At 43.3% G+C, this 15,065-nt stretch overlaps 1 protein-coding gene across 1 annotated transcript; it reads left to right on the plus strand.

Annotated features, from left to right (window-relative positions):
• Nucleotides 1–2,512: 2,512 nt before the first annotated feature.
• LOC141803869 (proenkephalin-A-like) lies at nucleotides 2,513–9,147 on the plus strand. Its single transcript, XM_074687911.1, has 3 exons — nucleotides 2,513–2,843; nucleotides 3,590–3,742; nucleotides 8,304–9,147. Exons 2-3 carry the CDS (start codon nucleotides 3,593–3,595, stop codon nucleotides 8,895–8,897), a joined length of 744 nt encoding a protein of 247 aa, XP_074544012.1. The 5' UTR covers nucleotides 2,513–2,843; nucleotides 3,590–3,592; the 3' UTR covers nucleotides 8,898–9,147.
• The last annotated feature ends 5,918 nt before the right edge of the window (nucleotides 9,148–15,065 follow it).

Here is a 15,065-nt window from a genome sequence, read left to right on the forward strand (position 1 = left end):
CTTGATCCAGATTCTAATCACATTCTGTTCATTTCCACTCCTTCACCTCCTCCAATTAAAATCAACACTGTCTTACATTAATTTTCAGTTAAGATGTTTTTATCCTGGATGTTTAGCTCTAAGCGTTGTTGACTTGTAGCTAAAACATTTTTCATTTCCTGGAGGAAAATTAAATCTGGGCCAGTCATGCATATTATCTGTAGCTGGGTGTTCTCTGCTAAATCTCTCTGTGAGTGTGTTTTGTTTTGTTTTGTTTTGTTTTGTTTTGTTTTGTTTTGTTGCTGCTTGTTGTCACTTTGATAAAAACATATTTTTGAAGAAAAGTTTGATGTAGTTTGCTTATTGATGAAAGTATTTCCCCTGGTTTAGGAACTTCTAATGAGTGTTCAGTTCTTGTGAAGCTGCCGTAGTGGTGATCAGACTGTGGAGAGCACAGGATGACACCACCCATCACCACTCTTTGAACTGCTGGTTGAGCATAAACACACCTGTTAATGGGTAGGATATGGCCTTATAAAGAACAACAACGCTCCTTTTTACGTACATGGCGTCACATGACGTAACAAAGGAGACTCTCATCCCCTCATTCCGCCTTTAGCCAATGTTGATAACAAGTGGTAGTGAGTGAAATCGGGTGTTTCAGGTGGTGACGAGATGACTCAGATGAGTTTGGATGGATGGATGCATACAGTACTAGCTTAACAGGACATTGAATCCACTTTTTCAGATTAGATGGAGTTAGCTTTAGTGCTCAGACTTGTTTCATCCGGGTGAGGAGACAGGACTTTATTTCTGCATTCGTCAAAAAAAAAAAAAAAAACAGTTGTCTGTGGTGTCCATTTTTCCACAAGAAGATGAGCCTGGTGATATGATGGAGTTTGTTTTATTAGGTCTATGGATGGAGTTCAGGTTGGGATACTGAAGCCAGGTCCAGGTGACACTGACGTGGCTGCTGTCCCATCAACTGTAGCTTCACTGGAAGCAGCAGCTCCTGCCGGCTCCAGGTGACAGATGTAAAAAAGGATTTGTCAGAGATTCAGCCCAAGATTCAACCTGATGGAAACATGAGCTGAGCACTGTAGCTAAGTCTTGGTTTTCTGACTCTAGATCAGTGGATAGACCTCTGATAGACCTCTCTGTCTTTCTCTCTATGGGCTTTATCATTACAACTTAAAGCCCGTTGCTTTATGCTCAGCTCTTTGTTTAACTAATGTCTATAACCTGTGATATGCCCTGTTAGACATTTGAGGGCAGCAAAAAAATCAAAATAAAAAATAAAGCCCCAGACACACCCTTCATAAACCCATCTGAAGCTGAAATGATCAATTTTAAAATGAAGATAAGTGAATTTAGCATGAAAAGTAAGGACACTTGTGATTGGTGGATGAGGATGTTTCTTAGTAAGTGATCTGATCCTGCTGTAAACCCTGTTTCCATCTCTGTAAATGGAGACACATGTGAATAACAGGTCTTGGGGAGATGAGCCCATGAAACATTTGCCAGATCCTCTCTGCCAATGCCAAACAGCTCATTGTGCTGGTGCTTTGAGACTGAAGCCAAGAAGGAAAGACTCTAACAAACCCTGCCCGTCTTACTCTCTGAGCTCAGGTTAGAATAAAATGTAAACTCAGACCATGAGCAATTATCCAGGTCATCTTTATAACCAGTTCTGTTCACAAGTAATCTTGGTCTTTAGAGTACAGGAAGTCCACTGTGCTGCTGCTGCTGTTGTTGCTGCTGTTGCTATGGATACAGTAAGAAAAACTGAAAATGATGCCCACTGCGTCATGACATTCTTCGTGTGTTGAGATGTTGTTCGTGCGTTTCTATTTTGATCAGAATACCATATAAACAGGAATAATGCTGTTTGCTCACACATGTAAAGGGTTATTCTGAATGTTTCAGCGCCGGAATATTGACCTTAACCTCAATACTGACTGCATGGAAACACAGCCAGTGTTTCACTTTGAAGGGTTCAGATGTATCAGATGAAGTGATGAGAACATGATGTCATACAGGGTCCTGTTCTCCAGGAACACCACCCACTGACTGAGGGGTCAATGATCAGGTATCAGTGTGGAATCACAGAGCCCACAATAAAGCACTGCATCAAAGGACCAGGTCTAAGACTGTGTTTGCTGGGACTACACTGTTTTAATTAATATAAACACACACACACAAACACACACACACACACACACACACACACACACACACACACACACACACACACATACCGCACATGTGTATACACACATTTAGAACCCCTGCAGTAGTTTGCTCTGTGTTTTATATCAAAGACTTCCCTAAACGGAATACATATTACACGCCCGTGTGTGTGTGTGTGTGTGTGTGTGTGTGTGTGTGTGTGTGTGTGTGTGTGTGTGTGTGTGTGAGAGAGAGAGGTAGGGGGCTGTCACGTCACATCATCACGCACATTAACCCCTCAACCCCCCTCTCACCCCCTCTCACGTCGCCTCCACTGACGTAAGCAAACCAAACTACTTAAGCGGTCTGCAGAGGCACGAGCCGCAGAGCAGACCCACCACGAGCCCTCCTGACGGACTCCTCTCGGCTGTCTCTGCGTTCAAGTCCGTTCTGCAGCCGCTGGCTCCGTGAACAGAGCTCCCCGGTACTTTTGTCTACTTCAGAGCCAAAGAAGCGCACTGATTGGCTGATCCGCAACAGCCCTGCCTGCCTCCGCGTGCCACTTAGCGCAGCGCACGCTCATATATTGGGTTCACAGGCTCGCGCTCTTCAACAGTTTCCCGGGCTGAAAGAACTCCAGAGGGCACGCGCCGCACGCAGAGACCGGCTTTAACTCCGTCTGAAATCAAAGAGAGGTAAGAGGAAAGCGCTGTTTCTGACAGAGGAGAGGGTTACAGAGGGACCGAGCTGCTCAGGGGTCATCACACCGGGACTCAGCTCCACGATTTACTCCACTGAAAACAGATTTAATTAGTTCTCTGTTTAAAAGCTGTTTCATTTCTGATTCACTCCACTAAAAACAGATTTAATTAGTTCTCTGTTTAAAAGCTGTTTCATTTCTGATTTACTCCACTAAAACACAGATTAAATTAGTTCTCTGTTTATAAACCGTTTTTATTTGTTATTTACTCCAAATTAACACAGATTTGATTAGTTCTCTGTTTCAAAAATATTTCTTTTTCTCGATTCATTCCACATAAACACAGCTCTTTGTAGTTTTTCGTCTAAAACCCGTTTTCATTTCTGATTTACTCCACAAAAAGACAGATTTCAGTAGGTTTTTTTGTCTTTTTAAAATCTGTTTTCATTTCACACGGCATCAATCTGAATGCTATCAATGGTAAATAAGTTATATAAGTCAGATAACCAGTCAAAGTAATCTGTCTGGGATTAAACACACATATACCAATATTAAAGGTGTTTTATTATTTTTATTATTTTTATTTTTTAAATCAACACAGCGTTTAATGGAGGGAGCGGCTTGAGGTTTATTTAACTTCAACTGTTGAAATGAGGAAAGCCCCCTAAACTGACAGGCTTGGCTTTAATTTTTTTCTCTCCCTGTGTGCTTGTATGTGCGTGCGTATGTGTGTGTCCTCAGTCCATGGCAGCCCCCGCATACAGCAGCAGCAGCAGCGTGTGGATGCTGGTCCTGGGGGTGTGTGTGTCCGTGGCTGTGGGATCCGACTGTGGGAAGGAGTGTGCACTGTGTGTGTACCGCCTGCTGGGACAACAGTCCAGCCTCTCCTCTCTGGTAACGTCTCCTCATCCCTGTTTCTGTCTGTCTTATATTCTAATAATTAATTCATCTTTATCACGATGGGAAACTTCTGCTTCAGACAGGTTCACACAAACTCTTACGCACACAAATGCACGCACACTTATCTGAATGGGTTCTCCTCCTCTCTAACACATATTAACTTAAAATCACGACAAAAATAATCCACTGATCCTCCCAGAATCTTATCCAATCAGAGATTATTTAATGAACATGTTGTAGTGATGTCGTTCAGACTCTCTTTTGTGGGTGTGTGTGTGTGTGTGTGTGTGTGTGTGTGTGTGTGTGTGTGTGTGTGTGTGTGTGTGTAATATGAAGGGTTTGACTCCCCTTAGCCCTTTGTGAGACACTCACAGCCTGGTCCAAACACAGCCCGTCTAATATTGACACAGAGCCGTCTTTAAAGTGGCGTCTCTGGGGAGCTGGGTTGTAAAAGCTGCCGTCATGTATTATTTACTCACTCACTCTCAGCCAACCCGCAGATTGTTTAAGTCTTTCTCTTTTCCTCTCCTCCATTCTTAGTTTTTCTCACTTTCCAGTCGTCCTGCACTCGTTTGTTGGTTCTTCATTCCCCTCCTGTCCCTGCCCTCCCGCTTCTCCCCATTTTCAGATGACAGTAATCGTGATGCTCTGCTCTGAAGTATTTCCCTCCTTCTCTTTCATAGATCCTCCTCCTCCTCCTCCCTCTCTTCTCTTGTCCTCCGTCGATGTGATTGTGCTCCTATTGTTCTGAACGCTGACAGTCAATACTCCACGCCGCTCTTCTCTTTCTCTTCTTTCTCTCACCTCCTTTGTTAGAAATCATCTTTTCCTTTCCCCCTTCACATTTCAGAAACATCAGTCGTCTAGTTTCTGGTTCTCTCTACGTTAATCATTTCTGTCAGACAGTAGACAAAGGAGGAGCTGAGCACTTGAAACAAAAACAGATATAATCATGTAATGAATAAAACTGAGCAGAGAAATAACAAACTACCAAATTTATTAATAAAGTATTTCTGATTTGAAACAAGAGGCTTCTTTTCGGCTGATTCAGGCGTATCAAAGTGAATCCTCTCAGGCCTGAAACGTCTCTGTGACCGTAAACTTTAACATGCATGACGTTAATGACCTTAAATAAATCAACAAGTCAACGACTCTGAGTAAAGCCTGAAGGGATGCTTCCCGTAAAAAGGAGGAGAGGGCAGAACTCGTTCCTCTCCAGGTTAGACCCTCAAAGCTGCTTTTGATTGGCTGAAATCTTCACACCCATCATGTTTAAACATCCTGTGACAGGACGGAAACAAGACCTGGACAAACTTCAACATGTGCTTCTCTGTAGCTGCTCCATGTTGTCCCTCTACTCCAGTTAAGGCTCTGTCTTTTCCACAGTTGCCATTGGAACAACCAGGGGGGGCTGCAGCTCTACCCCCCCCCATGCCCCCCCCCCCCCCCCCCCAATGCCCCCAGGTGCCAATAAGTCATCAATTTAATTTTCCCCTTCATTAATTCTGTCTCCATAAGCCGGCGGCAGTGAAAGCTCAGCAAGTATCCGCTTTATGTCGTCAAACTGAGATTCTGATGGCTGAATAAGTGGAATCCAACCACAGGGGCGGGGAGGAGGGGGCATATCTGAGCCCCCCAGCCCTGCAGATGATTTCAATCTGAGGTTATATGGACTCATATGGGTAAAGGAGGGCTGGGGTTGGTGCTGAGTAGCGTTAGGGGGTGCTTCCATTAGACGATCTGATGGTGTGTGTGTGTGTGTGTGTGTGTGTGTGTGTGTGTGTGTGTGTGTGTGTGTGTGTGTATGTGAGGTGGGGGGTCCTGCACAGATGGTTTAGAGAAAGAAAACGTGTTTCTCTCAGTTGTTGAGGGAGAGAGATAAAATGAGCTGTTGTTCTCTGAAACCATCTGCTCTCAGCTCTCCCTCCTCCCTCACTCTCTGCTGTTTATCTGCATGATGATGATGATGATGATGCTGATGATGATGATGATGATGTTGATGATGATGATGATGATGATGATGATGATGAAGATGATGAAGATGATCTCTCCATAGATCCCAGTGTCTGTCAATAACTTCAGAGAGCACAGACCTGAACGTCAGAGCAGCCTGTCTCTAAGAACGCTGTTAACAAACTAAACCTTCATTCTCCAGTGAAAAAACACGAGCTGTTGTTTCTGAACTCACCCTTCAGGGTCAGATCAATCTGTGCTCTTTCTGTGCTCTCCGTCTTTAGACTGTCAGTGGATTTTAAGTTCAGTGTTAGCTGTTCATCCACTTATGAGTCTCTATGGCTTAGGGTTAGCTCAAAATCACATGGTAATTGCTGGGGGTCAGAGTATGTGTCACCATAGCTTAGCTGCTGGTTGGGGTCTGAATGACAGGTCCACCTTGTGGATGGTGAAGGTACTGCACACATCTGTTTCCTGCTGTTCTGGAGCCTCATGCAGCTCTGTGAATCCTTTGGAGTGGCTCTGTGTTAATTTAAGGAAATATTTTTGGAATAAAGAATATTTGTTTTTCTTACAGAAAGTACTGATGATAAATTACATTGACACAAAACATAGATTTTTGCAAATATTATTTGTAATTTCATTAAAAATACAGAACAAAAACATCACATGTATAGTTTTTTAAACACAAAACATTTCTTTTTTAAATAATTATTCAGTAGATTTTTACTATGTTCAGAATTTTATACACTTTTTGATTTTTTGTGAAGCTATAGTAGATTTCATGGCTCTGGAATGACTTTAACGCAGGTGGGCTGCAGCAAAATGGCTCTTATGAAAGTAACGGTTGCAAACCTTTGCTTTAGATGGAGAACAAAATAATTAAGATGTGAGTCTCTCACCTAGGCCAAATTAATCGATTATATCGATTAATTTGAATTTTTCCTTGAGGAGGATTTGTAGAATGAAAAATTTGACTTTTTTGTCCCCGCTGTTGCGCACCTTTTTTACCGCAGCAAGCGCTGACTCCACATGTGTGTTGCATGATTTAACAGTTCAATAACAAAACAACAGAAACCTAAATGTCATAAAAATGTTCTTGTGCGTCATTGACACCCAGCACCTTGACGGACACGTGTTCCTTATAGTCCGTTTCAACAGCCCAAAGAGATTGATATAAACTAGACCTCTCATCAGTGAACGTTCAAATCCCTTTCCTCCAATCCTCTGTTTTCAATCTGTCACTTTCAGGAGTTTGATTAAGATCTTTGACTGAAACATTTACAAAGCCAGGACCCTTTCAGGTTCACCTGCAGATTGATGATGTGATTGACGCTCGTAAAACCTGCTGCTCTTCGAAGTTAATACTCTGATTATTTTGAGGTTTAGACAGTAAAGAAATATACATTAGTTTTTCTCAGAACATCACCACTCTACTGAAGAAAATCCCCTCTTATGGTGACATGGATGGATCATGATTTGTGAGAGTAGACTGCGGGGTGGAAGACGGGACGACGATGGGCGATCGAACAGAGCGGCGCGCTGCTCGGACAGATATGACTGAGAAGTTGTTAAACTTTTTTCTGAGGGGAAGCTGAGTCCTGTCTGTCTCTGCAACTCCGTCTGTTCCACCAACTAAATCCTCCATTTCGCATAAATCCATCCGCTGACGAACAGAGCAACTTTAACGAACCAGCATCGAGGTGCGCTCTGTCAAGCAGGGGCAGACTAGACTTTTTAGACAGGGGTGCCCCGACCAGGGCACTGACTTATGCAGGGAGGCATGGAATTTGTGAGCCCACACTTGAATAAATAGCATTTATTTTTACTTATTTGTTTAACAATTACATGATAAAACAGTCTACAGCCTTAAAAAAATAAAGTGGGTTTTTTTAAATCATTTTAAGGCAGAATATAACTGAATAGTGCTGTGGTGCACTGAAACAGTAGTGTACACACTTTTCCTAGCACTATTTTTAAACTCAAAATGTACAAAGTGGTGCAGCTTTCACTGTGAATGTAAATAAGTCTGCCTCCTTTAAAACTACAAATTGAAGTTACTGAAACAGAAGAAAAGCTGAAAATTCAATTCCAAGAGTCAAAAAGAGGTTACTTTTATTAAGTTGTTGACAAAACTAAAACAAAAACTGGTTTTGAGTTTTCTCTGTCATTTGTACTTGTTGTTTTCTTTAAAAGGAAAAAAAATGGTCAAAAACTCGTAAATCACAGTTTTTGTGAAAAAAATCTTTTTAGGCCATATCGCCCAGCCCTAGTCTCACCTTTCTTTTCTAAAACCTTCTTTCTGTAAGGGACTGGCTCAGGTTCGATGCCATGTTTCATCTTTCATCTTTTTCTGGTTTTGATTATTGTCAGTGAACCAGTGTCTGCTAATGGTACAAAGAAAGCCGCACTGTCAGGGGCAGAGCTATGGATCAGTGAGATCAGATCCTCGGTGGGATCAGATCCTCGGTGGGATCAGATCCTCGGTGGGATCAGATCCTCGGTGGGATCAGATCTTCAGTGGTCTTGTCATGGAAAGTCTGTCTCAGTAGGATCAGACCTTTGGACCTTGTACTGACGGGATGGTTTTGCTTTCTTGCAGACATGCTCTCTGGAGTGTAAGGGCAGCTTGGACAGCCAGAAGCTCCGTCTGTGCCGGGACTTCCTGTTGGAGGAGGAGAACCACGCTGCTCTGGATGTTGACCCCCGTGAACAGCAGGACCAGGAAGCAGAGGCTGCCTTGGCCACTGACAATGGCGACACATCCCCCGAACACCAGCTTGCCAAGAAGTACGGCGGCTTTATGAAGCGCTATGGTGGTTTCATGTCCCGTCGTTCCTCATCTCCAGAGGGGGCACTGGAGGACCCTGGAAACCAGGATGAGGAGGACATTCGTCTTGAGATCCTACGGTTCTTGAATGCAGCAACAGAGCACGGGGGGGAGGGGGAGGGTCAGGGGGCAGAGGAGGTAAAGAGATACGGGGGCTTCATGCGTCGTGCTGAAGAGGGCGCAGCACGCAGCGACCTGCTGGAGGCAGTGCTGGGGCGGGGGCTCAAGAAGCGTTATGGAGGGTTCATGAGGCGTGTGGGGCGGCCAGAGTGGCTGGTGGACAGCAGCAAGAGTGGGGGCGTGCTGAAACGGGCGTGGGAGAACAGCAGTGAGCTACAGAAGAGGTACGGGGGCTTCATGGACTAGGACTCCACATTTATGACCCCCAGTCACCCTGTGGTCTGGACCTTTGGTCTGGACCTGTAGCTGTTTGAATCAATGTTCTGCTAACGTCCTGTGGCTTTGTGTGACACGCTGCCCCCCGCCCCTTGTCAGTTCAGTTGGTCCTGTGATGATGATGATGAAGATAAGCGCACTGTTCCCACGTGCACCAATCATTTTCACTCTGTTTTTGGTCCTTGTGATGATATTATTTATTAAAGAATCTGTTGATGGAGGTGTCTGGCTCCAGTCTCTGCTTTAAAAACAGCCTTTCTCCTCAAACAGCTGATTCACAGAACCAGTTCATGAACCAGTTCACCCAGATCCCCTGGACTCAGCAGGTACCCACAGATAAGGTCTCTGAACTCACCTCACTCTATACATCACATTAAAACCCTAACTGACCCCAGACTGACCTCTGGCTGACCCCTGACCTCTGGCTGACCTCTGACCTCAGCAGCAGCTCATGAAGCCTTACTGTTACATTACCTGTGTCCACAGACTGGTTCCTTCTCTGAACCAGTCCAGTTTAACGTCTCCAACACCACAGCCCACAGGGGAAACATCCTCAGTGGTCCTCAGATGAAGATCAGGTCCTCAGTGATCAGCTTGTCTCTACCTGTGGGGGGGCTAAAGGTTAGGGAGGCAGAATGGACAGCACACAGCTCTGTAATCCAGCCACAGTGAAGAGTCAGGGGAACACACTCTGAAACTCAGGCTGTGAGGCAGTGGGCACAGGACACTCAATCACAGAGGCCAGTCCTGTGCCCTGGGGCAGACAGGGTCCAGATTAAAAGTCCAGGGATGGTCTTAAGCCCCGTTTCCACCAAGCAGTCCGGTTTAGATCAGCACGGATTGCTACGGGTGGACTCAGTTAAGCCTGGTTGTGTTTGCGTTTCCACAGCCCACCGTGTCCCCTCATGGTAGGCGGCATGTAAGATGGGTCCCAATAGCATAGAAGAAAAACGCGGCACACTAAACAAAGAGCAAAGATGAAGACATCCAGCTGTTCGTCTTCTTTGTGATTTGTGTCTCTTTGTAACAAAGAACAATCAAGCTTTCAGTGAAGGCTCTGAGCCACCAGGAGAAAAACAGCAGCCACTGTCACACAGGAAGTGACCATTCTTTCCACCAATCACTGGACTGGAGATCAGTTTAGTCTGGCACCCCTACGGAAGGGTCTGGAAAAGTGGGACGGCTTGTCTTAGTCATTTGGGGGTCTGTCCTGGGATTGGTCAGTGGAAACGCTGTAAAATGCGTTCAGTGCCAAGACAAACCAAACTGAACTGCTTGGTGGAACAGGGCTTCAGACTGCTGGTCTCAGACCCCTGGTTTTCAACTGCTGGGCGCCACAGAATGATGATAGAGGTAAACTATAAACCTTTGTCTCTGGTTCCCTTCCCATAGAAAGTTCTTCCATACTCCCATACTCCTTCCTCCATCCTCCATCATTCATCCTCCATCCTTCATCCTTTATCATCGGCAAACATTCATCCTCCATCCTTTATCCTTCATCCGCCACATCCTCCATCATCCATAATCACCCTTTATCTTCCATCCTCTATTTTTCACCATCCATCCTCCATCCTTCAATATCTATCCTCCGTTCTTCATCTTCCACATCTTCCATCTCCGATCATCTACCCTATATCCTCCATCCGAAATACACCATCCCACCAGCCTACCTCCCTCAAATCCTCCCTCCTCCAAATCCTCTATTCTCCTTCCTTCACATCCTCCATCCTGCATGTCCCGAGCCTTTATTTCCCACTTCCTTCACATGCTTCATGCGTTTCAGACTGACCCACTCATGTGTTCACCTGCTCACATCCACACCCCAGCACACACCATCTGTGTGCAGAGGGAGGACCTGGCTGTGAATGCACTCTATCATAGCAGAGTAAACCCTGATCACATGATGGGACATCAGTGCATGTCTGCATCTGCAGACTCTAACAGTTATATCTTACAAAGTGCCATAAAGTTTGTGCCACTTGTCCTCATTCAGAATCGTTTCCACCCTCATTAATGAGCTGTATGACTTTTCCATTTCGCAATAGTCCCACACAGTCACGACTGTAATATCATCTAATTAAAATGATAATGAGCTCTAGTGGTTTCTGATAACTGGTGCTGAGAGGGGCCGACTGAGGAGAATTCAATGGAAGAAGAAACAGTCTGTTCACTCAAAAGACAAAGAGACAGAAAGAGAAGCAGCTGAAGCATGAAACGTCTGCTTTGACTAGAATGTCTGGAGTTGAGGGGCGCATAAACCTTTACAAATAAAGCTTTATACACACACAAACACACACACACATGCTCTATGACAGCAGAATATGCTAAGCCTCTACTCTATAAACAAAAGATGGAAGGTCCTCCTTCCTTCAACAAAATGCTTTACAAAATGTTGATAAAGCTTGTTTTCAGCTTTTAAGAGAGGATTTGATTAAATCTCCGTAAAACAATAAAGATAAAGAATACAGGCCCGTCACACTGGGAGGAATTCAAATTTAAATTTGGTGCTAACACTTTTGAGTTTGATGCTAGCTTTGAGTTTTATGCTAAATTTGAGTTTAATGCTAACACTGTGTTTGAGGCTAACTTTGAGTCAGATGCTAACTTTGAGTTTGATGCTGACTTAAGCTTTTATTGTTACTTTGAATTTGATGCTAACTTTGATTTTAATGCCTACTTTGGATATGATGCTAACTTTGAGCTCAATGAGTTAGCTCAATGCTAACTTTGAATTTAATGCTTAGTACTATGAGTTTGATGCTTTATTGAGATTTGATGCCAACTTTAAATTTGATGCTAATGTTGAGGTGTGGTGAGCTGCACCCTGTAAGCTTTTATTTTGGTTTCCTGTGTGGGCTGTGTTTTTGTTTGGCACTTCACCTTTCCCCAGGGGCTGCTCCCTTCCCTCCAGAGCGCTGAGGCTGATTGTTCTCACCTGCTTCTACTCTGCAATCAAGGGAGCTACAAGACTGCTGAAGACTCCAGCCTCAGCGCCAGAGTATTGTCTCCTACATGAGCGGTAGTACAGCCTTCTACAAGAAACTAGAGCAAGAAGAATTGTTGAACTTTTTGTGTGTGGATTTTGAGACTGACCTTTGTTTTCTCACTCTTTTTCAGTGCCTCCCTCCTCACCTCACACCAGCCCTCCACCCAGCATTCTCTCACTTACCTCGGACCCTGGATATCCCCTTCCCCCAGCACCCCTATTCATCTGAATAAACCTGTTCTGAACTTCCTCTGTCCTCCGGTCTGCATTTTGGGTCCTGCTACACAAATCATTACATGAGGGTTATTTGAACTTTGAATTTGATGCCATCTCTGAGTTCGATGCTAACTTGGAGTTTGATGCTATCATTGAGTTTCATGCTAACTTTGAATTGAAGGTAACTTTGAGTTCCATGCTAACTTTGAATTTGAAGGTAACTTTGAGTTTCATGCTAACTTTGAATTTGAAGGTAACTTTGATTTTAATGCTTACTTTGAATTTGAAGGTAATTTTAAGTTTCATGCTAAATTTTAATTGGAAGCCAGCAAAATGTTCAAAAGTTCTGTGACTAATGGGAAAAAAACAGCTGGACGATCATGTCACAGTGAAAGAGGTTTATGATCAATAGGGGAGTAAAATTGCTTTGTAACACACATAAACTCTACCAGACTAGGGTGTAGTGTCTGTGCCATCAGCCATGTGTTTCTGAAACAGAGATTACAATTCTGGCATCAGCAGGACCTTATTTAATCTCACACAATGAACGGTTTTGCCTGGAAACATGAAAAAATATAAATCAAGTCTAAAGCCACCCTGAGACCTGTGTCGAACTGCTGTCTACTCTCATCCCACCCCAGCAGCTGTTTGCACCAAAGTTAAAAGTGTGTTAATGTATCTGGCAGCTGCAGAGGGGGATGTCTGGTCCAAACCTAATCCAAACCCAATCTGAACCTAATCCAGATGTCTGGTACGAACACAGTCTGTACCTTATCCGGGCTTCCGGGCGGAATCCAATTCAGACCTAATCTGGATATCTAGTCGATATCCATTCCGAATCTAATCCAGACTAATGATCTAAACCAAATCTAAACTTGAGATGAACATGAGATTGAACCTATCATGTTATGAATTCTAATTTGTTACATGCGAGAACTCACATTTTGTAATAACTGATGCAATATGTAAGAACTTATTAAATAATGCAGCAAGGTTTATTACATGTTATGTTCAAGAATTTGATTTAAAATGTGGCAGATTATTACAAAATGCAGCGTTATTATGTAATGAGGCGAACATATATTACATTGTTACATATTGGAGCATAATTACATAATGTGACATTGAAGGGTGTCATAGTTTTCAGGTTGCCACAGCTTCTCTGGACAGACTGAGTATTTGTATGAACATGATCTAGAGACAGACATGTCTCTAGTGGAGATCACTACATTTTTTTAAAGTCAAATCAAGACCTGGCATGAGTGTGCCTTGTTTTCAAACCTTTAAAAACAAAGGAAACATGCATCCTTCTTCAAGCTTCACAGACACACTCAGACAACAGGAAGCTGAGGTTCATTAGTTAAAGAATTGCTTATTAAAGAATTTCTTCTTTAAAAAAAAACTGTTATGATAATTCATGAGTTAAACTCAGGCTCTGGTTAAAGACTTTACTGATTTTGCTAACATAAGATTTGTCAAGCATTTACGTAGCATCCTCTTTAACATTCATAAGGAGAGTTTAGAGCTGGGTGCATGTTAGAAATGGCGGAGGCCGGTGGAGGACTCACGCCTTTACAGGTCAAAGTTAGTCAGATGGTAAATTCTAGCCGATAGCTTCAGGTGGAGATGCAGAGGAAACTCTCTTCTTTTGTAAATAAAGAGCAGAGAGCAGCACAGGCTGATCATGTCAGAGAGAGGCTTGCTTACCTTCAGTGAGAGCTCAATACAAAGCTGTATGAAATAAACCTGACTGAAGCGATGAAGGAAGGTACCACATGGTCTGTGGTAATGGAACATCGTAACTTGATGTGATTTGGGAGAGTGTTTCCATCACTGTCGTTTGTCTGATAATAATAATCAATATTTGAAAGTAAAGGTGTGTTGAAAATGTGTCATTTGGTCGATGGTATACCACAGCAAACCATCCAGGTGTCTCTGTCTGTTTTTTTTTTCTCTTTCAACAGAGAGCAGACCAAAAAGAGTGTTGTAGAGTCTGTCATGAAACTCAATGAGGGTCAGTCCCTCACTTGCTTATATACATTGGGACACAACAAGAGGATGTCATGCAGTTCATCTACCAGTCACCAGAAAAAAAAAGTTTCCCAAGTACATGTCTTAAATCTGTGCAGAGTGCAGCTGACCACTTCCCTTTATCAGATCAGTGGTTATCAGTCAGATGTCAGGCTACTGGCCACTTCCTCTGAAACAAACGATTAATACAACCAGCTGTACAGTTGAATGTAAAAGCTAAATTTCTGATACCACTGTAGTCTGCCTCTTTCTCACACTCTGATGTTGGTATCATTGGTCTAATATTGGTGAAGTGATTGTCTATTGTTGTCTAATTTTAGTCTATTGTTGGTCTTTTTTGTGGTAAATTGTTTGTCTAAAGTTGGTCTAATGTTGGTGTGTTGTTAGGCTATTGTAAGTCAATAATGAGTTGGACCACAGTTGGTCTGATGTTGGTCTAATGATGGTTAATTGATGGACTAGTAGTGGTCGATTGTTGGTCTAACATGGTCCAGTATTGGTCTATTATTGGTCTAATGTTGGCAGGTATGGAATTATGTGACAGACAGACAGACAGACAGACAGACACACACACACACACACACACACACACACACACACACACACGCACACACACACACACACACACACACACACACACATATATATATATATATATATATATATATATATATATATATATATATATATATATATATACCAGCCCGTCTGGCACCAAAAACCATGCCACGTTCAAAGTCCCTTAAGTCACCTTTCTTCCCCATTCTGAACGGATGTTGGAGCCAGACAGGCTGGTCTGAGTATTTTTCAGAAACTGCTGATCTACTGGGATTTTAACCCGCAACCAGCTCTAGGGTTTCCCAAAAAATGAAAATATCCAGTAAGCAGCAGTTCTGTGGGCCAAA

Source organism: Halichoeres trimaculatus, unplaced genomic scaffold, assembly GCF_033239565.1.
Source record: "Halichoeres trimaculatus isolate MK-OKI-2021-1 unplaced genomic scaffold, fHalTri1.1 fHalTri1_scaffold_15, whole genome shotgun sequence".
Lineage (NCBI taxonomy): Eukaryota > Metazoa > Chordata > Actinopteri > Labriformes > Labridae > Halichoeres > Halichoeres trimaculatus.

What these genes read in the sequence shown, in the direction of transcription:
- LOC141803869 (XM_074687911.1), top strand. Translation starts at nt 3,593, where the DNA reads ATGGCAGCCCCCGCATACAGCAGCAGCAGCAGCGTGTGGATGCTGGTC. An exon ending in AGTCCAGCCTCTCCTCTCTG is followed by an intron (nt 3,743 to 8,303) that starts GTAACGTCTCCT and finishes GCTTTCTTGCAG; the next exon opens with ACATGCTCTCTGGAGTGTAA.